The sequence below is a fragment of the Rhea americana genome, unplaced genomic scaffold (assembly GCF_003343005.1).
Source record: "Rhea americana isolate MKP2758 unplaced genomic scaffold, rheAme1 scaffold_59, whole genome shotgun sequence".
NCBI classification, from domain to species: Eukaryota; Metazoa; Chordata; class Aves; order Rheiformes; family Rheidae; genus Rhea; species Rhea americana.
Window position 1 is genome coordinate 2,573,513 of NW_028186745.1, and position 24,356 is coordinate 2,597,868.

Consider the following 24,356-nt stretch of genomic DNA (forward strand, 5'->3'; position numbering starts at 1 on the left):
TTATAGTATTTTATTTACAATGGCATTTTAAGATGCCATTGTTTCTAAGATGCCAGAAGTTAATCTCATTATGTTTGCTCTATCTGTTATGCTTTTAGGCCTAGTATACCTGTTCTCAGTTTAATTTGTATCTTGCTTTTGGGACGCTCAATCTCTTTTTGGAGTACTAAGCAGATGAATGTTGACTTTGATTATTTAGGGCTCACCACAAGATTACTTGTTTTTCAGCCTTTGCTGGTAAATTATAAAGAACCTTCCCTCTGTATTCATATTCTACTGGGATTGAAACCTGACAGTTTGTGGCTATGGGGATGGGAGGTCAGAATAAATGAAAGCTTCCCCTGGTATTCACCCAATTTTGACTCCTGCATATCAACCGTGTCCTTGAAAAATACAGCTGCTGATGGGCTTTCCTCCTTCTCCTTTCCCCCTTCTCTTTTTCCCCCTCTCCTTTCCCTTTTCCTTTCCCTATTAATGTTTTACTTCTATAATCCATGTTTTTATCCATAAATGCATATTCTTTCGACCTCTAATTTCTTCTTCATAGATCACAGTCAGTGTACCCCAGGGCCCTTCATCTTCTCCTAAACCTCGATTCACAAGTTACGCATATACCCAAGCTGCCTATGTTACATCCCCTGACCAAAAAAGGAGGCAGGCTCCTCCACAGGTCTGTCAAGATTGCCAATTATTTTGAAATTTTTTCTGTTAAGTTTATGCTTGGAATGAAAATGTATGTGCATTTTGCTTATACCTGATCTGGATGATTTACTTTTGAGCACCTATCAAGTGGTTTCTTTTTGCTGTGTATTTCTGCATGGCTGATGAAAAGGCTTTATGCTGACTGTTAATGAACAAAATTCAAACACTGATGCTGTGTTAAAATTATAAGCAGCTTCCTTTTTTAGTCATTTTTGAAAGTAGCAAATATATTGACTTAAAAGACAAACCAAACATAAACTGTATTTTGCAGTTTGCATCCATGGTTTTTTAGTAGAAAAATAATCACCATTGGTTTTCTATTGCTTCTCCCCAGACCCATATCTGCTATAGGAAACGATGAATGATGATATTTTTCAGAAGATCACTGTAGTTTGGGAAACAAGTAAAAGTACATTAAATGAAATATTCTTTACATGACTTAGAGAATTAGATGATAACAAATGGTTATTTTATCACAGATGGTACCATGCAAACATTCAGTTTAGGGTTTTGTGGGTTTTTTTAAGACTTTAAATAACCACAACTTAATACAAATTGTTTTAAGCAATTCTCATAATAAGCATTTTGGTAGTCAGATTTTTATAACTTTTGACAAGTGTGACAGCCCCAGGCCATATTGTATAATGTGCCGTACTTTCATTATTTTTTGAAAAGGAGATCTACATTTATCGGCACTACAGTATGAGCTCTCTTGTGGAGACTTAATTTTGTCTAATCTCTAAAAAATATATTTCAAATTTATACTACTAATTCAACACTGTGTTTCTGAATCTACTCTTCAAATGACAGGTATTTTATTGAATAATGACTTCCTTTAAATACTCCAGGAAAGAAATCCTTTGCACATCTGCATGATCTGCACTAAACTCATCAAATGTGTTGTGGTGATGATTAATGAAGCTTTTGAAAAAGGTGTTTAAAACTGGTATAATTAATTTTTATACTTAAATATTAAACTGATAGTTCATAAGAATAGAAACTCATGATTTAACTCTATTTTTGAGCTACTTTTATTGTAATTGATTTTATTTTTGTGTTAACATCTGCTCTATCAGACACAGTTTATAACCCAATATAAATAAAGCCTATTCTACACAAAATACCTATTAAAAGGTAGTAAGAAAACATCTTTTTATTTTTCAGTCCTCACCTTGTATTCTAGTTTCCAGACCTGGATTTGGAAGCTGTGTCTATAATTTCTATTACAATGGAATTGGGTCCTATTGTGCCAGAGTCACAACAAACATTACCAAATGAAAACCATTCTCTTAAAAATCCCAAGTGAAAAACACAGAATCCTTATAATCAAGATAAACTTGAATTGCAGTAATAGTGCCAATTCAATACCTGCAATTCTTAATCTGTGTTAATGATTTTTTTGCTACTGGCCTTGTATTTCTTGAAGACCAACAGTCATCTAAGTATTAAATCTATAATCCTAGTAAAATAGTCATGTGTTGATAATTTTTGCTTTAGACATTTGAAGCTGATATACCGTAATAATTCCATTTATTTTAACCAAATCAAATGCTCTCTCCCTAGCATTAAACAATAAATAATATTAATTTTGAAATTTCAATAGTCTTCCAATTTTCTCCGGGTATTTTGTGATTTTTGAATACCATTTTTAAAATTGCAGCTACTTCAATGATTTTCAGTAAAAGCTACTTGTACAGGGGATGCTGCATTAGACAAATCAAGGTTAAGCTAACATTGCGTGCTTTCTCAGATTTTGTGAAGTTTAGGAAGCTGTTTCTCATTTCCATCTAGTTATCTAAGGAAAAATTCAGTAGATCTACTTTGCTGTGATCTGGCAGTTTCAAAGGTTATCTTAGGTACTACCATTGAGGGGAAAGGTTTTTGCTTTCCATGTGAATGTATGAGTCATTGATTCTTTTCAGATCTCTACAAGTTTTCATTCTACAGGACTTGGACATTCTTTCACTGACTGCTCTGTAGAAGTTCTAACTGCTAAGACTTGTCTTAAATGTTATTCTCTTTAATTGTGTGATGTCTTGGAAGTATTAGGAAGAATGGTCCGATAAGTTTTATAATGCAAGCATGAGCCACTGTAAATAAGAGCAAAAGTAAATATGAACTCTTCCCAAAGATGTTGCAATATTATCCTATAAAGTTTACCAGATATGCTATACATTTACTGCGTGTGTCAACTATCAGAAATTATAAAAATGAAATGAGCTATGATACTAAAGCTCTGTATTGGCAAGAAGGAGTAACATTTTTCTAAAGCTCACTGTTTCTTCAGTAAAAAGTGGAATCAACATTAAGATGTAGAAAACTTGGCAATGTAACTAGAGTACACCTGCCAGAAGAGCAGAGCTTCATGGAGATGTTTAAGGGCTAGGGAAAAAAATTGTAAAAAACCCTTTCTATTCTCCCTCTACCCTCTGAAATTCAAAACCTCCTGCCCCACAGTCATGGTAGGACACTGTACCTCAATGGGTTTTACAGTTCTGTTCATTAACATTTGTAACTCAGGAACAAGCAAGCGTTCTTTGTACAAAGTTCCTGTTCCTCATTTGTAATTGCAAATAGCAGCATCCAACCTCTGATCCCAGTCATCACCTCTGGAGTATTGGACTTTTCTTTAGCTTTGTACCTGTCTTCTCAACACTGCCTATTACCCCATTGTCCTTTCAAACTCTTTTCCCTTCTACCCTCCATCTCATCACTTCTTCCCTGTTACCTTTCACTTTCCCCATCCCCTATTGTTTTTCATACTTCCTAATATCTTCACCAAAACTGTGCGGTTGTCTTTAAATTTGTACTTCCTTTCTGAATTCTTAATCTGTTCATCATCCAGAAATATACTTGTAAGGCCAACGATTTTAATTGCATGGTCTTAGCTGGACAAGTCTTGCTTTGCTTAACTGTGACACATCACAGATGCAAAGCATCAATGCGCTCAGTCCTGTCTTGTTCTTCAATTTGTTCTTGCCCACATCCAGTTGAAGAAGTCAAAGCTTTCAAAATGCTATTACTAATGTGAATAGCAGTTCTTCTGCTAAAGTCAAGGAAAAAAGTTTCTCTCCTCTAACTTGCTTACTTAGAAAGTGTTTATAAGCTTGTGCAGATCTTGGGATAGGAATCCACTATCAGCTTCTCAAATCTGTATCCTTGAATCTCCTGTATTAGGATTAGGAAAGGCTTAAGAAAAGCATTTATGTTGTCAAGTTTCAGATAACAGTTACTTCTCAGCAATTACAGAAAGCTTATCTGCTGTGCTTTGCAGCTCTGTATTTTCTCTCTTGAATTCAGACCCATTAATGAGACAATCTACCAGGCTTCACTTAGAAAAAGAGATCCTCAGTTTCCTGAGGTATTTCAAAATTCTCTTCTGAAATTACCCTCCAGCTTCTGTTTTAAATTTATGAAAGTCTGTTAATTTTTGTTACATCACTTAATCTCATTGAAACCTGACCACAAATGATTGATTATTTTTTACCAAAAATATTTTCTGTCCCTGTCCCTCTTCCTCTCCCTCACCCTTCTGAGATCCGTAGGACATAAAGGATGCAGTCTTGGATAAGCTAAAATACAAAGAAAACTCTGATTTGGTAAAAACACGAAAGTTCCTAGTGAGTCTGGCTACCCTAGAGTATCTATTATGCAAAATTAAGACCATTACATTTTGATATCTTTGCAGATTTTTATTCTTGCCACACAAGTTACTTTTTCTTCATTCTACACTGTCATATGAAAATATAGCATTTGAAATATAATACAATATTTGGATGCAGGAGCAGTTTTAGCACTTACACTGAGGAGCTTCAGAAGACTTGAATTAAAGAATTTGGGATGATGAATTTAGCAGTAGTAGCCTATGGGGACAATGTTCCCTGGCATTAATGCCTTGGTTGGAGACTTAAGAACTGGAGGCTTCACCTCAGGTCTGAACCTAGCCAGTCACTAGTTCCTGGGAAATTCCTAACCCTGTAGTTATTATTGCTGTTTTTCAGAAGTAGTATAATTTTTTCTTGTGTTCCCTGTTTTGTGGGATGGATTGTGCTCAGTTATAGTATTGGACTTTCACATGAGTTCACGAGTGAAGTAATTAACCTGAAAGGTCACTAGAAATTCACTCTAAATCTTAGCTGAATTTCCTCACGGCACACAGTTCTTCTGGTGATCTTGGCCTTGTGACTTGGGGTGTTCTAGGCCCTCGCTCACCACCCTTTTGGCCTTCTGTCCCTTCCTTAACAGGGCGGTGAGACATCTGTTCTGGGACCCTTCAGCATTCATCTGTGCAACAGGCTTTAGCATCACAGCATTACAATGTTTTCTTTTTTATAAAGCTTTCTTTTACTTAGAGGGTTAGATGAAGGAGGCAGTGGTTCCTGATAGCAGCTCAACTTATATTAGAAGAAAAGCATGTCCTCCAGCCTCTCAGCATAACATTCATTTATCACGCTTTTTCTCCTCCACCATTTGCAAATGCAAGATTTTTTTTTTTGCAAAAACTTTTAAAATAAGATTTCTTACTTAAAATAGTAATAAAAATTTTTTAAACATAGGAACATTAGAAATGGAATGTGGTATGTCCCATGTGAATTATTAARCTGTGCCATACTGAGTCATAAAAAAAATAATGTGTTATTCAGGGAGCAGAAAATGTTGTAAGTAAAATATAATTGTATCTCTTATATATTCAGATTTAATCTAACAAAGAAAATGCCACATCAGTTTACCTACAGATGGTTAGGTGTGTTAAAGAACAAAAAAATTTTGTAATATGTGAACTTGATTTGAATTACTTTAGAGCTTTATTTCATACTGTTAGAAAAATGGAAAAGATATATAGGTCATTCCCTAATTATCATATCAGTAAAAATATTTCTGTACAGAGAACTGTATGTACTTTCAATAGTATACTTTGTCCTTGATTTTTTTTCCTTGTAGATGATTAAGTTTAGATGCTTTTAACTAATTTCAGTATTATTAGGAAGAGATTCTTAATTTCAGAGTTGAACTATGATAGACAAACTGCTTGTTTTTCTTTTTTTAATGAAAAAATATTTGTGTGTTTTGAAAGTTCTAATCTTTTGTGAAAATCTTGGCTTGTTGTAAAATTAGAGACTTCCTGACTGTGAACAAAAATATTCACTTCTAAAAATGGAAATTTTCATAGAAAGAATTTTACCATCTTAGGCATTTTGCCTCTCTTGAGAAAAGAAACATTTTCTATGGGGTTTGAAATAGTTTATATTTTAAGGCATACAGTAAGATCACATAACATTAAAAAGCATCTACTTAAGCTATTTTTTATGCCACTGAGCATTTTGAATGCAGGGTTATTGATAAAATGTATATTATGTGTGTGATATGCCAAAATTAATGCAGCTACACCAGATGAGGACAAATATACTGATTTACTGTAAACATTTGATTTTTTTCATGTTCAACATGTCCCATTAACATGTCAACTGTTAGATGTGAATCCTCTTCATGATCATTAGAGTTTATGCAGCTTTATGCAGTAGTGCAGAACTGTTTATATCAGCCATGGATCTGATGCAAGTGAAGAGCTAGCTGAAACATCTTAGGAGCCAATACTAAGGAAAATCTTCACTGCTAGGTATACTGGTGCTCATTTTTTCCTAATAATGTGAAGGTTGAAATTGAAGGAACTTGCAGATTGATATGATTCCAGATGTCATCATGGGTCCCCATTTCAGACTTGTAAAGCTCTTTCCCTTTATGCAAATATGAAAAGAGCATTTATTCTGAGACTCAGAAAGCAAGGAATTGTCTGTTTATATACTTTCTTGGGCATTCATGTAGCAGTTGAAAAAGTAAAAAGTATAATATAAATATTATAAAAGTATTATAGTGAAATTATAGCTGTCATGCTGTTCTCTAACTCTTCCAATGCAGGACACTCAAAGGCAGTACCTAAGTCAAGGCATTTTCCATCTGCACATGAACCTTAATCACTGTATTTTTTTCCATTTCATTACAAACTGTCACAGGAGCTCTTGTATGGACTAAGGAATAGGCCTGTTCATTGCCTGATTCTGGCTCCTGGACAATATCATTTCAAAAATTTGAAGTGATAAGAGAAAAGTTGTAGTAATACTTGCTTTCTTCCACGTGATTTTCTAAATATATTTTTTTCAGAGATGAGGCTACTGTTTCTTCTTACATTGATAAAGTTTTTCAGTCTCGGAAATGCTGGGTTCTATTTCACAGAATCACAGAATGGTTGAGGTTGGAAGGGACCTCTGGAAATCATCTAGTCCAACCTGCCTGCTCATGCAGGGTCACCTAGAGCATGTTAGACAGGGTTGCATCCAGGCAGCCCTTAAATATGTCTCCAGAGAAGGAGACTCCACAACCTCTCTAGGCAACCTGTCCCAGTCCTCTGTCACTCTCACAGTGAAGAAATTCCTCCTCAAGGTCAGGCAGAACTTCCTATGCTTCAATTTCTGCCCATTGCCTCTTGTCCTGTCACATGGGACAACTGAGAAGAGTTTGTCCCCGTCCCCTTGACACCCTCCCTTCAGGTACTTGTACACATTGATAAGATCCCCCCTCAGGCTTCTCTTCCCCAGGCTGAAGAGGCCCAGCTCTCACAGCTGTTCCTCATTGGGCAGGTGCTCCAGCCCTCTGATCATCTTTGTAGCCCTATGCTGGACTCTCTCCAGGAGCTCCATGTCCCTCTTGTAGAGGGGAGCCCAGAACTGGATGCAGTACTCAAGATGAGGCATCAGCAGGGCTGAGCAGAGGGGCAGGATCACTTCCCTTGACCTGCTGGCAACACTCTTCCTAATGCACCCCAGGAGACCATTGGCCTTCTTGGCCACAAGGGCACATTGGTGGCTCATGGTCAATTTGTCATCCACCAGCACTCCCAGGTCCTTCTCTGCAGAGCTGCTCTCTAGAAGGTCAGCCCCCAGCTTGTACTGGTGCCTAGGGTTATTCCTCCCTAAGTGCAGGACTCTGCCCTTGCCTTTGTTGAACCTCATGAAGTTCTTCTCTGCCCAACTCTTTAGGCAGAGAATTTTCCTGTTATTTCAATACAAATAATGAAGTAACAGGGAAACTCAAACATTTAAATACTTAACGCATTCAGTGATTTTGAAAGATACACTGAGTAAGGCTGTATATCTATAAATAATAAACTTACTTGAGTATTCACCTTTGTTACTTCATCTGATCTAAAACATAGGTTCCCATTCTGTACTCCTTTATTTTACCAAGTTAAACATACAAAATGCAGAAATGTGAAGAAAGAACCCCATATCTCTTGGAAAATCTCTGTAATCAACAGAAGAGTTTAGCATACAGAAGATAAAAACACCATTATAAACTGTTTCTTATTTGATTAATATTAAGTTAGAACTAGTCTCTGTGTATTAGGTGAGCTTCTCACCTAGTACCATAAAATTTTGGTTCCTAATTTCAGATATTTGTATTCTATTGCCAAAAATTATTTTATCAATAGTTTTTCTTACTGATTAGTTTCTCTAGATCTGAACAAAATAAAAAGAGAGCAAACATTAGACTATGTACTCAGATGTTCGTCTGATCACATCTTTATGCCTCCTACAGAGAGTTATTAATAAAACAAAATCAAAGAACAAAGAAACGCTCCTATGCTGCTGTGCTGATGGGAGCAGCACATTTTGTACATATGCTCGGGAACAGTGAGGAAAGTTTGCTCCAGTGCTGTTGTTTTCTGAGGGGCTCAGCTGTGCCTCATTACCCAAAGGATGTTTCCTTGACCCCAGGAGCTCCTCCTGAGCTTCCTCTGCCTTGATTTTCTGTAAATTATCAGCAGAGATGATTTATGTTCAAATGTTATTACTTTTAGAGGGTTATCTATAGTGTGAGCTATACCTACACAAATGTAATTAAAAGGATAAGAATTGCATTTTCTAGTTAGAATTGCTTTTACTGTGTTAGTTGCATTACTTACATATAGTTTAACTAATCTTCCTATTCTATATAGTATCATTTTATGCTTATATTTGTATCTCAGTGGGTGAGAAGGGGTGGGTTGGGGAATGGAGGCGAGACCTTTTTTTCCTGTTTTCATAGCAGTAGCATTGCAGTCATATGTTTTGTGGGTCTGCAGGAAATGCTGCGGCTTCTTTGTTAGCTCACGTTTGTAAGTCCAGCAGGTCTGGGTGTTTACAAGAAGCAATGACCTCTGAGAAGTTCGGACTACTAATCTCTACTGATCACTGAAGTGCCGGGTTTCTCCCCTCCCACTCTAGTGATACTGATGCAACAAATTTTTTTTCACAATTCTCATGCAGAAGACTCTCGCGCCAAGATTTTGCAAAATATACTTTGTGGGTTTTCGTGTGTATATACAGACTCCAGATACATGTCAAAGTTAAGTATTTATAGAATATTTATATCCCATATTCACTGCAAACAGCAAAGACCTTTGTGTCTGTGCATATAATAGTATTAAGGAATTTTGTTTTGCCTGTTTTGACACTAAGCACTTCTTGAAATATTCTTAGCAATATTATTATTGTAGATGTGTCAGCCTGAGATTATCAGTGAGGTAAGGGAAGAAGCGGGAAGAGATAATATTTTTTTAAAAAAACAACTAATGGGAGGAGGGGGACAGTTTTCCAATGTTCTGACCCGTTTTCAGAACTTTCAGTCCAGAAAGCCCAGTAAAATATAATGGAGACTGGAACTGTAAAATACAGACATTTTTTGGAACAATGTGCAGTTTTGCATCCATGTTCTCTTTGCAGTAAACATTTGCTTTATTAATAATTGAGCAAGTTCTAGCAAAGCAATACCGTAATACATATATTTAGAGGAAGTAAAACGTTCTTAAAAATGCAAAAGGAATTTGTAGTAGTCTGGAAGTAATGCCATTAGAAGGGAAAGGGAAAGAAAGGCACAATGAAGGAATAATTTTAATGATATTAATATCCTCCTTTTTGAAACCTGGACTAGAGTGGCAGATACACAAATGGATAGATATATGACATATGGACTGACATAGTGAAACATATAGATAGTTTAGAGCACTTATAGAAAGCAGGATTGGAAAAGTGCATTATATATAGTTCATTTTTTTTAGAACAGAAGTTTATTGTTAGTTCTGCTGGAGTAATTTCTAGCAACAGCTAGAACATATTACACTTTACAGAAACATATGTTATGACTTCTTATTTTATGTGCTTTACAACTTCTTATTTTGTGGACTTTCATTATTGATTTCCAGCTTTAAGGACTGGCTTTTCAGAGAGTGGTACTTAACACTTTCAGAAGAGTAGACATCTTAAAGTATTTGGTTAGAAATCTATTTCTTAACTTGTTTTATAGTAGTTTAAATTAATTGTCAATGACATAATGAAACATCTAATTTAAGAAAACAAAAACTTTTTTAAAAAGGGTAGAAGATGGAATTTTGCTAAGGATGTTAAAAAATGAAAGTTATTAGTAGAAAAAACAGTGCTTTCTATAGAAGGACTGCAAAGTATTTGGCAAGGAAAATGTAATAAAATGAAATATATTTACCTCCTAAAGCTAGAGAATAAGAGTACAAGAGTGTAATAATAAAGTTATGTTTTACCTGTCATTATTCAAGAGAATTTTGTAAGTTAAAAGCACAGCTACCCTTAATGTAAATGGAATTGATAAGAGTGTTTAGACAAAGTTGAAACCGAAAAATGTATAGACAGGTGATACATAGTGTGCACATTTCTTGTTTGGTATTTTATGTAGGCATACATTATGTAGTCTTACATTTTTCTACTTTTCATATTTCTGCTATGATCTTTCACATTTGTTTCTCTTGTTGGCACTTAACATCATAGCTGATGTAGAAAAATATGCTGATTTACCAAAGTTGCATGAACCATTTTATCTTCACTTAAACACGATGACGATTTGCTTCCAGACTGTTGGTCCAGTAGATTATGTGTATCAGCTTCTAATTGAATGGCAGTTTCCTGCATATTGTGATGATATTTCTTCAGTATAAAAGAATATAAATCAGGTTTTTCCTCCCAATCTTTTTGAGAGAAAGTCTTCTACTCTTTCTGTTACTTTCAAATATTTTTCTTGTATTCTGTTCAGTGGAGAACATCTCTCAATTTTGATTTTTTTTTTTTTTTTTAGAAATACAACCAGCCTAATACTGATTTGTCTTCAGTTTGTATTCTAAACCTTTGCCTCCAAACTATGAAGAAAGAAATTCCAAAAAATAATTCCATTTTCTCTCAGAAAAAAAAAATCTATACCAGAAAAGGCAAAAGGGGTTTATAGAGGGAGCAGAGACAAGAAGCTATGAAGATGATCCTCCTTTAAACACACACAGAAACACAAATATATATAATATGAACTTTATATATACTTCAACTGTGTCAGGGGCATTGCTTTGGGATGGGGCAGCTTCAGCTACAAATCAAAAGCTCTCAGTGAGGCAAGGGGCGAAAGAGAGGGGACAAGAACTTAACCTTGTGTCGTGGGATTAACAGCAAAGACAGTATGTTCCCTGTGTGTGTAATACAGAATTTGTGTTGAGATGTTACTCTATGCAGGATAGCCCATTTCATGATTAGAGTTTCATACCCTTAACATTTCATATCGTTAACAAGTGAACTTAGTTGCAAAGGTATTACATATCTAAGGAGAGAGTAACATGTGCAGTGTTAATTTAAAGCAGTTTAGTTATTCAAGGCTTCTACCATGACATAAGGAGAAGAGCTTGCATTGTTTTTCTTTTTGTACAATAGCATTTCTATGCAGAGAGAGAGTGTTGTGTCTCTCCGCACAAAAACTGGCTAGTTTAAAAAATGTCTTTATTTTGTGTTTCTTCTTTAAACTTCATTATAACTTTTCCCTAGAAAATTCATTTAATAAAGTTAGTGATGTTCAGCTAATGTACATTATCTTTTCTAGAGGCCAGAAATGGGCCGAGGAGATAGGACTAGATTGATAGCGCATTGTCAAAACTCAGAAAGGGACTTCCAGCTGCTTTGTGGGATGTCTTTGAGATCTGCAGATCTGAATTGTTCCCTTTGCCTGTGGGTCAGCCCGCTCCTGTAGCGATGAGAGTTATCATTTGGTGGCCATCTAGTAGTCATTATTTAATCAGGTGATGATTTCAGTTTTTATCTAGAGAAAAGCCACATGTATCGTACATACATAAACTATCTGCTTGCCTTTCAAACAATTTCTTTAAGTTTTCCTTACTATTGTTTTCACTATGCAGCTGTTCTGTTGGTAAATGAAGACTTACACTGAGAAGGTTGTCAATGCATAGCTTATCTTGACACCTAAATATGGACTCTTTACTATTCCAGGTTCACACAACCCCTGGTTATTCACTTACTTTAAAAATACACTAAAGTATTTAAAGTAGTAGTGCTGACACCTCAGATAGTCCCAGGGAATTGAATGTCCAGCTATTTTTTTGTGATTTCTGAGCAGTAATGCTTTAGAGTCAAAGAGACTACTCTATACAAAGGCAACACTTTGAAGTGTTTGCAGGTTTTGCATTTTTGTTACATTTAATTTATTCTTGCCATTTCTGTTTTTTGAATCCGACGGTACAGTATTGCTAACCTAATTCAAAACTAAAATAAGATATGAGCTTCGGGCTCTTTCATATTTGAGTAGGGGATTAGCCTGACAGATCAGTGCTGCTGACTGAATTATTAGAAGAATTTTTATATAATGTTACAGTATACAGTTCAGGATGAAAAAGTTTCCTGGGAAATTGTACAGAGAAAATTTAGTAAGAATGCATCACATCAACAGAAATTATTTAGTTGCTATTATCTGAAATAAAAGAGACACATATTTTGACATATTTTCTCATTTCACTATCATAAAAGTTTGTATACAGAAGCAGAACACTTTTTCTAATAGACAAGAACCTTATATCTTAAAGCTAAAGCAATTAAGAATGCAAGACTACATATTGATGGGCATAAGTGTATATAATACTTTCAGAAACTCAACAATTTGCAATTGATACTGCAACTTGCAAACTTTGGGATATTTGTCTCCATTTTAGGGTGACGGTTTAATCTAAGAATATAAATGCATATAAAACCTTAATTATGTGTAGTTTGTATTATGTTTTTTAAACTGAAAACAAGAATTCTTCAGTTTTATATATTCTTCGCTGCAAGCATTTCATCAAGAAGAGATGGATATTAATCCTATGTGCAGAAAAATAAGGTAGGAGAAACGCACAACTAAATGGAAGCTGATCTGCTATTTGAAAACCGTCAGGGGAAGTATAATGTTCTAGCACTCACTATTAATTTACTAGGAGTTCGGTGGTTGAATTATTGCCAAATTTGACACTGCAATCAAGGAATAGAAATTCTACAATAGTGTATTCATTTTAAAGAATATTAGAGTGTGGTAGTGAATTAATGAACGCATGTTGTATACTAGGTGGAATTACAGTGGAGTTTCCCCCATCATTACTTTTGCAGAAATTATGAGGAGTAAGAATTGAATTCCTCTGCACGATCTATACTTTGTTTTGACAAGCTTAGTTGCCTTTCTTAATAAATAAATCTTTTCTTGACCTTGTTTTGGGGTATGTTATTGCAGCCAATTTATGTCATTATGCAATTTTCAATATGATTACCTTTTTAGAAACATTCTCTGGTTTACCTATAATTATCCATTCCTCTTCAGAATACATTCAATTTCCTTCCTAATTTTTGTGATCTTAAAAATTAGCTTTGTTATTTTTCCGATTTCATTATTCCTACTCACATCTGTTCTTAGTCATATTGATTTTCTATCTTCTCTGTGATACCAAGTAAATGCTTTCTCTGTTAGACTATACCATGTTCTGGTCTTCTCCTGATTCTCTTACTTCCTTTAAACTCAGTTTCAAATTCATTGTCTGCTATATTTATAGGTTTTATACTAATGTTTAACAACTCATTTATTTTTAGCTTCCTAATTTTCCCAATTTTAACTTCTCTTTTGATTGTTCAGCCTTGTTTCTGGCTTTGTTAGTGTCCTATGATCATATACAATGGCCACTGTAAAGTCTGTGTGATTTAATACATATAATTTAAATTCATGTGTTATGACATTTTGTTAAAAATGAGTACATTTTATATGATAAAGGGAAATATAAGATTGCTTGGCAAAATCTCATCTGTAAAGCATTTGTAATTCTTTTCTCTCACATGAGGGATATCAGGCAAAAATGTCTGATAAAATATTTATGGATTCTGTTTCAACATTCTGCTACTCATTTGAAGAAGTAAAATAGTTAATTTAGTTCTATCAGGTCATAACTGATGGGGAGAAAAAGGAAAAAAAAAAAAAAAAAAAGAGTCCCAGCAGGTCTACAATTCTAGCAATTCCAAAATTACTTTTTACTATGGAAAGGGGAAAGAGGAAGATAAAAAGGAAGTGTTGAGGAAGATGGGGAAAATGCAGAGGAGAGTATAGCTGAGAACAGTGCGTTTATACAGTTCTGATTTATTTTTAAACAGACAATCTTTGGGTTATTAGCATGAAAGTGTGTTAAAGAATGTGGCAGCTGTGCAAGCTACACCTCACTGTTGTGTATAGTCTCCGTTAATAGAATTAGAGCCCTAATGCATTGTTGTTCCTGAAGTATGCTTTCATGCCCGCCTCATCAGTAATTACATCTGAGGAGTGATTTTAATCAACTGAATTCCCTCCTAACAGAACTTGAAGCTAAATTCAGGTCACATCACCAAAAATGGCCTCACTGCAGTTACATTCTTTCTTAATAAATGTGTAATATTCTAGTCAGTTAACTGTGGTATAATTTAATGTGAACTATAAAAATAAATGCATGAGAGAGTAATGGTCTTTAAAGTATTTTTGTATGTAGCTATTTTAGGGTAATTCTGTTTCTTCATCTCAGACTAACAATGGGGTATAGTTTGTATTTGCAAGAGAACAGATAATAGGATTTTGCTAACTCATTGTATTTATTACATGTATATAAAATAGAAACACGTTACCCCTGAAACAGTAATTGTGGGAATGGAATAATGTTTCTCTTTTATGTCAGAAACTATCTTGAATTTTTTGGCATGAAAAATGCATGGACAAATACCTCTGACTGCAAAATTTGGCCTGCAAAATACAGATTATTTCAAGGTTACCTAATGTGACTTAATCACCCTAAAAGTTATTTTTTTACATGTGAATTCACAATGCAGCACTTCATTACACAGTGACTAAGTGAGGTGACAGTGACAAATTCTTTCAACTATAAAAAGTTGCATTTATTTTTGTTGAAGATAAATCTTTTATTCATTCTTTAATTTCATAGTTGATGTTTCCCCTTATTCTGAGAGGAAAATAAAAGCCGAATGACAATATAATTGTGAGATGTAGGAGGTAGAAGGAGTCAATAATAACTTAAGTGTACAATAACTCTTTGTAATCAAGAGGTCTTTAGTTCTCTTCTCCATATCATGGAATTTTGCAGAATTTCTCAGAAACAGACAAGTTAGTTTAAGATACAGAGCATAAAAATAGCTTATATGTCTGCTTATGTACACTAACAGATTTAAGAGCTGCTTCAGTAAGTCTGGGCAATATTGGGATAGTTTTAATTAGTGAGAACAAAGTTTTTATCAAGTATTGTATACTGTTTCCAGTAGTGACCAGTAATGGATACCTAGGAAAAGAGGTAAGACTGATTACAGATATTGAAGCATCTCCATATTCTCACCTATCCACCAGTGATTTGTGGTTCAGGCATTTCCTGAGCCAGAGATAATATATTTATACTTAACAGCTGCTAATGAATTTTTATCTGATTCTTCCATCCAGATGCTTTTAAACTTCCATAAACATTTAGCAAATATTTAATATAGTTTTCTGTGTGTCTAGAAATACTTCTTCATAATTCTTGTTTTAGTTTTCTGTTGAAARTAAGTGTAAATATTTCTATATCGTTGCCTGATGACTAGTTATTATTTTTTCTCAATTTCATCCTTTGATTTAAAATTCAGAACATGTAGAGCCAGGCAAGGTAATCACACTACAGCATTTGTAAAAAACATTAAATCACTTAAGCCTCTTTGGCAACAGCAAACCTTGTTTGCTTTTAATTTTAGATTGAAAATTTATTCTTTGGGGTAATTTCTGTTGGAAAAAAAAAAGAGACCCTCTTAAAATTCATCAGAGGCTGAAATGCGTATAAGAAAGTTTCAGTTTAATGAGGATAAAGCACATATGAGCCATAGACGAAGTGCGAGCCTACTCAAGCAAATTTGGCTATAGAGCTAAGTTCTCTAAGATTTTAGATGACTTTGAAAAAAAACACCTTTTTTTAATAAAGCCTTCCAACTGTAATAGCACATGATATTGAGTGCACTGAAATCTTCAGGTCCTCACCCTCAGCTTCCTAGAAACTAATTAACATGTTCTCCGATTGGCTCTGATCCCAAGCAGAGCCCTTATACCTCAGAAAAAAAAGAGTCATTTTACAGATGCATCTCCTTATGGTTAATTGCTCTTGTTATTAATGATTTTGAAGGCATTTTGATACTGTGGTCATTTATAGTAGTAGAAACCCCTATGAAATTTGGAAGAAAAGTTTCATTTGAAACTGACCACAATTAAACTAATAATCAACAAAATTATTTTTCAGTGTTTTTTTTTCTATTTTATTGTAACTGAGTCTCTAGGATCTGACATTATAATGGTTTAAAACAGCTGGAAAAAATATCTGACTGTATGATGTGCTTTAATATACTGATTTATATCAACCCCAGCAATGTTATAATGTTACATTTTAAATTAAAGCTCTGCATTGCTTTATTCAACTGCTAGACATTAAATTTAATATATAAAATGCATTTTAGAGTTAAATATTTTTATTTGAGGACTAGATGATTTTTAATGAAGATCCTGAAAAGAGCTGTTATGTTTTACTACAAAAAATAGTAGGATCAGCAGATGGCTGTAGTTATTAAATTAACCTGAAAAATGATCTTTGGTCCTGCCTAATCTTATGTCATCATTTTCATGTAGTAGAAAACAATATAGGTTATGGCTATGATATATTTGAGATTAAATATACTTCTTAATTGGTTGCTTTTGCTAGTCAAAAGACTTGGAAAATAAATATAAATGCAATGCAGGTTAGAGGACATACCAAGTAAGATTTATATACTTGCAAGTTTTGCAAAGACTGCATGTTTAAACTTCCTGGTTAAAGGTATTTTGTCTTCTGTTCTTTATGATTCAAAATTTTTGTTCCACATCTACTACTATGACTGATAATTTGGAGTTTGACTTGAGGGAGGAGACCTTGATAGAAAGTAGTACTTTTTCTTTTTCATGAATTCTTAATTCTGAACATATCCAACAGTATAGACAACAGTTAATTCAAATAGAAAATTAAACTTTATGTATGTGTTTCTGCACTTTCCACTAGCTTCTTTACATCTGTCAATATCTTGCCACCTTTACTATATTAACTCTAGCAAAGGTGACTGCAAAATATCTTTTCTCTGCTTACATTGCTTAAAGCAAGCAAATGTGTAGCCACATACAAGACGCTTCAGAAAAGCAAGTGTTTTAACTTCTTCCTGGGGAAAGGTATCTACTGTAGACAGCCTGGGAATGCTGCCAGTGCATGTGTAATTCTTTTGCCCCAAGTTCTTATGCTGTTTATAGTGAAACTACTAAGTATTCATAATGTTATCAAAATATAGTGGTTTGGGGGAAATGTTATTGATCATGTCTGTTTGCCTCATGCTGAGCTAAAAATTTCAGTGAAAGCAATTTGTCTGTTACTGAAGATCAGATGAGGGAGCAATGAACTATTGTGTCTATACTACAAAATGTAATTGTCGCTTTCTTCAAAAGCTCTTGCACCTCCCTCCTCTTCCACGCATTTTAAGTTGGTCAGGGGATAGTTGTTTCAGGAAAGGGCTCAAATTTATCCAAGTTATAAATCTCTGAAGAATTATAAATTTCCCTACTTTCAGGATATGCTTAGATTTTAATAGCAGTAACCGTGGATGTGGAGGCACAGTATGAGATCTGAGCGTAGAATCTGGTCCTATCTGCTGAGAAAAAATAATCTAAAAGGGAAGGGTCAATGACAGTGAATAGATAAAGCTGAGAATAGGTGGTTTCAAGTAGGTGACTCAAAAATGATATTTTGTCAAAAAGGCTTGTTTTCCCCTTCACAGACCATGATGGAGTGCAGAATTTATGCACCTCACTGTTTCCTGCTATTAGAGTATCTCCCAAACCAGCTTGTGTTGTCCATGTAGCTACCACTGGAGATGGAATTCCTCTTTTGAAAACAGGCTTTGTCTTTCTTCTTTTCTTCTCAAGTCTCTGGAAATCACATGTATAAAACAGAGGTTTACCTCTGTTAAAGGAGTATTATTAAGGTCAGCTGCCTAGGAGTGGAGAAATAAGAGAATTCAGGTTGCCTGAAATATCATAAATTTGGTCTCTTATGTAGATACATGATGACAGAGTTTTGAATTACAGAACTGGTAGCCTTATATCTTCCAGTGAGCAGAAGGAACCTGTTCTAAAAGCTGTGTGATAAAGAAGCCTTGTCTTTAAGGAACACTGTTTTGCTTGTTGCAGAAGTTAAAGGGCAGAGAGGACACCTCAAGCTCTACCAGAACTGCCCACTGCAGGATGGTTTCCATCACATGTAACGAGGGAGGGATCTCCCTGCTGCGAGGCCTCGGTTCCTTTCTCCCTTTCCTGCCTACTGCAGGAACTAGCTGTCCTGACCCATTGCACACCTCTGTTCTCCGTCGGTTGGCACCGCAGCTGTATGCTTTCGTGAAAGGTGTCAAGTGAAGGAGCGAGGGATTGCAGAAGGATGGCTTCATGGGTTAGAACTGCTCAGTGCTGCTCGGAAATATCCTTTACCTTAACCACACACGCTTGTGTCTGAGCAAAGTAACCTTTCAGCGATGTTCCTGAGTTTGTGTGTGTGTTATGTGAGAGGTTGAGATCTAAACTGATGAAGCACTGAGCGACTGGGTACAGATGGATTCCCTGGGAAGTACACTTTGAACTAGTAAAATACTGTTTAGGACCCTGACTAATCAGGCCTTACATATCTCGAATCAGTCACCTTGAACTAATGTATACTTTGTCCTTTGTTCCAGTACATCTAAAGAGRGAATATATGGATGCTGATGATGTTTTGGGACTACTGGAAAAAACCCTATTAATTACTGAAAAGCGCTGTATAMAAATTAAGATTGAAAAAAAGAGCTCAGTGAGACAAGGATTTAGGTTTACACACTGAACAACTGTAAAATACAATATTAATTAGAACCTTATTGAATACTGTGCTTTCCATGCACTGAATGAGGCTCAAGTCTATTTTTAAATACTTTCTGCCATTAAAACTGCTGTATTTGTGCTCCTTCATAGTCTTTCATGTAACTTTTCCTCACAATCCCTTCAGAGAAATTGAGTCAAGTGATCAAGACAATTTCTTACATGAGGCAATATTCTTTCTGTATTTTATTRCGTTTGCTAGCAGGTATTCCTTTATTCTCACCAGTTAATTAAGATCAAAATTATCAGCTAGTCTTCAGAACAGTGATATGTATTCTTTCAAATCACGGGAGGTTTTTTCTTCATTCAGGTTCTCCATATGCAGATGTGGATGGCTGCTGTCCTCTGCATTGTCATTTCATGAGCCTTTAATTAAGTCCTTGAATAGGCTACTGTTGACACTACTGGATTCCATTTATTCAGGGGATTTGATGAGCAAGAAAAGTTGTAGCAGCTCTAGCAAGTGCAATAGCATGGATCATATTACTTACCTAATTATGCAAAATGTTATGTTGATTTGCTGATGGATTTGCAATGGTAATTATTGCTAGACCTCCTATCAAGGCAGCTGGGGGGCTGCAGCACTTGGCTTTTTAATTCTTTTTTTAGTTAAGTTGTACTTCTCTTCTCTTAAATCCTATGTCCATTCTCCTGATGGAAGAATAAGCAAGAATCTAGCCAGGACAGGATTTATAAGTTTCAGTTTCAGTAGCTGTTGGTGGAATTACAGACAAAAAGAGAGTGTTAGCATTTTGCAAGAGTATATTCTGTAATAAAATTAAAAAATCAGAAAACAACTTTATCAGATTGCAAGGATAGTATTAAAAAAAAGCAGGAAACACTCTCACTTTACAGGTAGAAATTTTAAGAGTTAGTGAATGATTTGGAGACTTTACCATAATTCAGTAGACATTACTACAGCTGGTTGATTGCTGTTTGTTCTGTTCTACTCAGAAGTAGAAGGTTGCTAATTCTGGCCAAAGACGGTAGAATAGTCTTCATTCTGCCCGTCTTCCTTTACATATAAAATATATAGTGGCATTATAACATGATCATATAGCATAATGTGGAGTTAGGTTTCCAAGAGTAGAAAACGGAACCATGTATCAAATCAGCTAGATAACATTGCTTGTTTTATGCTCAACTACCTCAGATAGCTGGAAGAATAATAAAATGCGTTCTCTTTATATCATCCAGATTGCTTTGGGTTTTCCTTGTTCAATGGCTGAGATAAAGTTTAAAAGGCTCAAATATTTACAGAGGGTGCCCAGGTCCTTACGCTGCCAGCTCAGCTCTGCGGCTCAGGCTGGCTGCTCCTTGCCTCTCCCCCATCAGTATCTGGGTGTCTGCGCTTAAGCAAGAGGCTCCCGGTTCTGCGCCGTTCCTCTGGCACATGCCACATTTAGCTGAGCAGTGCAACACATTTAGCTTCCCGTGTGCAGGGGCCGAGCGGGCAGAAGCATTCGAGGGTGCTGCACATAATGCGGCCGTGCCCGGAGCAGTGTCGCGTAACTGTTAGCAAAAAAAGCAGGCACCCGACTAATGTCCGTCACACGTGGCCCCAAAGCCTCCAGACAAAGGTGGCTTGCAGCTCGCGTGCGAGCACRGCAGATATGTAGCTGCCTGGTCCTAACTGCGTAGGTGCAATATTAGAATATAACATTTTCACAGAGCAGGATGACCTTCCCTACAGTGATGAGCTGATTATGCAGAAAGCTTGCAAAATCATCTCTGTTATACTGTAGAGTGTAAGGATGAGCTTGATCAACTATTAAACTGCTTTGAGCATTGTGTGGGGTGAGTGGGTAAATATTCTTAAAGTRGTCATTGAGGATAACTGTTTTAAAAGATCGTGAAACAGTATGGAAACAGGCTTGAGAACTGATTTTCAGACATGGAAGAAAAGCACATTTGTCTTTGGAAAASGGGTAGAAAGGAATAGCTTCGGCAGAGAAGAGCCCTCAGGGAAGGTGATAATAGGAAAAGGAACACTATGTAGGTAGCTCGAGAACTGCAGAAGTCTTACAGGGTGAGTACAAGGTTTAAATATCTGAAAAATTGAAGAAAATTAGAAGCTAGTGAAGGTAATAAGGAAGGTGGGAACAAGTGTGTGCAAGTGAACTGTCAAAGTTATTTTTCTGTTAGGTACATGTAGGAGAGACATAAAGGTGAGCAAGGAGAGCAAATACGATAGTCAGATGACTGATGTAATAGAACAAAAGATGCCATGGGATAACATTGATTTTGGTGATAGCAAGAGCAGAAGAGAGAGAGGATGTAAAATAAAGAAACAGAAGAGATAGCAACAACTAAATAGGATGGTGAAAAGAGAAGGCTACTTTACCCTCCAGAATGATGGAGCAATAAAATTGGAGGTAAGTTTTCATAATTGCTTGAACTGTGAAATTATAGAATTTAGAATGAAGTACATCTGAAAATGAATAAATATATGATTTTTACTTTKTATTCTTTTTACTCTTGACCTGCATTTCTGTAGTCTTAATTTTGAAATCTGCAGRCTTATTTCAGCAAAAGAGCTTTTGATGTCTGTATTTTTCAATTTGYCTGCCTGTCATTGGATAGAAGAGGAGTAGAATCTGCATTTTTTCTAGGTTCCCGTTATGACATGTTAAAGAAATAATTCAATACTTTTATATTTCCTCTAGCTAAGACATAATTCACCTGTCTCGATCCCATTCTCCTGTTTATGCATTTTAACAGCTTTTCTATTTATGGAGGTTTTAAAAATGTGTCATTATTATTAACATAGAACATTTAAAAGGTCTCCCTGAGAATGGTCTATTTTAAAGTAGCTGTTACTGAAGCCTTCATTGCATTAGAAGTTGCACTTTTTAAATGATAATAGAAATGAATCTTATATTATTCTCCATTCTGAATTCTTTCTGATGTGACCACATGAAACAGAGTGCATAATAACTTAAACTTWACAGTGGAATAATTATCATCAATGGATCAAATTACATTTCCACTGTTTTTTATGCAAGATTCAAGCAATAGATATTTTTCAAGAGAGAGGAATCAGCTGATCTGAAGGTTACTCACCTAGCTGTAGCACTACTGGGAACAGAGTTGAGGTTTCTTGAAGTATGATATACTTGCAGGACCCCTGWTACTGTTTATCAGTGTTGACAAGGATTATCAGAGAGTTCTGTGAAGATTCATTAGATAACACTGGAAAAGGTATTGTTAGGATGAAAATTTCCGCTTCCATTATGTGAAGAATATTCTTACTTGTGCGTTATTTAGAGACTAGATGATCTCACAGGGTACTGCACTAAGTGACAGCTCCTGAAAAATAATRTCCATTAGAAAGGGTCTTGTGCTGGAATCAGAAAAATGAAGCAATGAAAAATGATGGGTAGAGTAGGCATTTTAACAACAAAAAATCATAATTTAAATGGTGAAAATACTGCAATTCAATCACAACCAGTTGATTTAATGCATCTACATCAAATCATATTACGGTTTGGAGCCATGATTCATAATTGCTTGAATGGAAAGTGCCCTCTTTAGAGAGGCAAGTGCTGTAGGTCTTGTCATCATCAGTAATACTTCAAATAGCAATACATTTTACAGTCAGGATAAAAAAAATCAATAAAATTAAAACATTTAGATAAGCATAGGACAAAAAWATTTTCCTAGAAAGTTAATAAAATGAATATGCTTTGGCAGGCATAAAAAAGGGTCAAGCTGCTACTATGAAAAACCAGCTTTGATATTTATTTSAAGTATGAGAGAAAACATGCTAAGAAAAAAATCTTGACATATTTTGTAAAGCACTGTTTGACTATATGTATAAAATGATATGGCTTTTAAATTGTTAGAAAATTCTATTATTCCAGGTGGCCAGTTATTCTCARCTCGTAATACTATCGTACCTATCCAGTTCCCAGTCTCAGTTCATTCCTTAGTCATCTCATTCAACTGCTTCCAAGCTTTTCACTAGCTTTCAGTTGATCTCAGCCAGCCTCTAGTCTCTCCATCGCTAGGTGCCCAATTTTCCTTTACTGCTATCGGTCTTTGTACCAGTTACACCTAATATATGGAGAAAAAGAGACTAATTTCCTTCTCTCCTTTCCTGGCAGTTGYTCAAGCATTTTCTTTGCTGCTTTTTGTAAACTACTTTCAGCCACACTGTCTGGCTCCGGATTTTTCCCTCTTGACATACATCACTCAACTGAGTTGTCTTGAGCTAATAGTCTCCTGCATCTGAAAAGAGCAGTTGCAAGGATAGGCTAATTCATCCAGGTGGAAGCATTGCTAGCGGAAATGGAGTCACCAGAAAAAGCAGGTACTAAAGTCTAGACTGTCTCAACTGAGCAACCAAAGCTTCAGTTTTTCRGATTTATGATAAAGCCAAATCTAGGCAGATTTTCCATATGAATGGCAAAACCCATCTCCTTGACCMAAGAGCTTTTCATTCATGAAGGCAGCATTTGAAATCCTTAATAAGATGAAAATGCTAGCCTCATTTACAACAAGAGAATGGTCAATATTATACTCTCAAATATCTAGACAGCRTATCTTAGTTTTATTCCCAGAAATGCCTGAACTATTCTGACTGAAATTATCTGTTAAAAAATGTACAGTATTAATTCTTGAAGAGAACATTTTAGCCTGTACAGTCATAATTTGACAATTTTAAAGAAGCATAAAATATGATTTTGTAATGAGAGACTTGGAGCAAGTGAAAGGMTAGGCAGTGGTATCAGTCCCACCTGCTAAGAGGAATGATTAGAAGGTCATTAATRCGTGTTACTATTTAAGGCTATAATCCTGCAAGGGAAATTTTCAAAAATGAGAAAATTATACTGGACTTAAATTGCCTTTACTAAAGTATATATATGGATATATAGATTATGTATAAGTTGATGCTGCTGAATTTCAAGGCTGTAAATATTTAAAGCCTGATTCTACACCTTTTATAGTGAGATGAGGGCAGTTTCTGAAGGAGGAAAATAAAAATGCTAGAATGGACCCGAAGTGTTTACTGCTAATTTCTGAAACTGCTAAACTGATTTCTAAAACTCAGAAATAGTCTTTATGAGCTAATACTAGCATTCTTGTAGAATAGAGTAACACATGTGCACTGCAACTTCTCCCTGCAGGAACATAACACAACAGCAGGAGCGGAGCCCTTCCTTCCCCCGTTCCGCACCCTGAAGCAGCCACAAGCCCATCCTTTCAGCTCTGCGAGTCGGTTCCTCCAGCAGACCAAGTGTGCCTGGTTCTCCAGACTTCTAAGATCACAAGCCTTTTATTTTCTCTCCTTACGCTTGAAATTAAAGCTTAGGTGTCCAWGAGGTCATCCGCTC

At 35.5% G+C, this 24,356-nt stretch overlaps 1 protein-coding gene across 9 annotated transcripts in view; it reads left to right on the forward strand.

Annotated features, from left to right (window-relative positions):
• The window catches only part of DMD (dystrophin), a 1,137,868-nt gene that overhangs the window by 282,365 nt on the left and 831,147 nt on the right, over positions 1–24,356 (forward strand). For 8 of the 9 annotated variants that reach the window (XM_085319436.1, XM_085319439.1, XM_085319437.1 and 5 more), the window contains exon 9: positions 548–670. The exons of the other annotated variant lie outside the window; for it this stretch is intronic. In XM_085319436.1, coding sequence (XP_085175562.1) covers positions 548–670 — 123 coding nt within the window. The remainder of the gene's footprint in view (positions 1–547; positions 671–24,356) is intronic. 9 annotated transcript variants of the gene reach the window in all.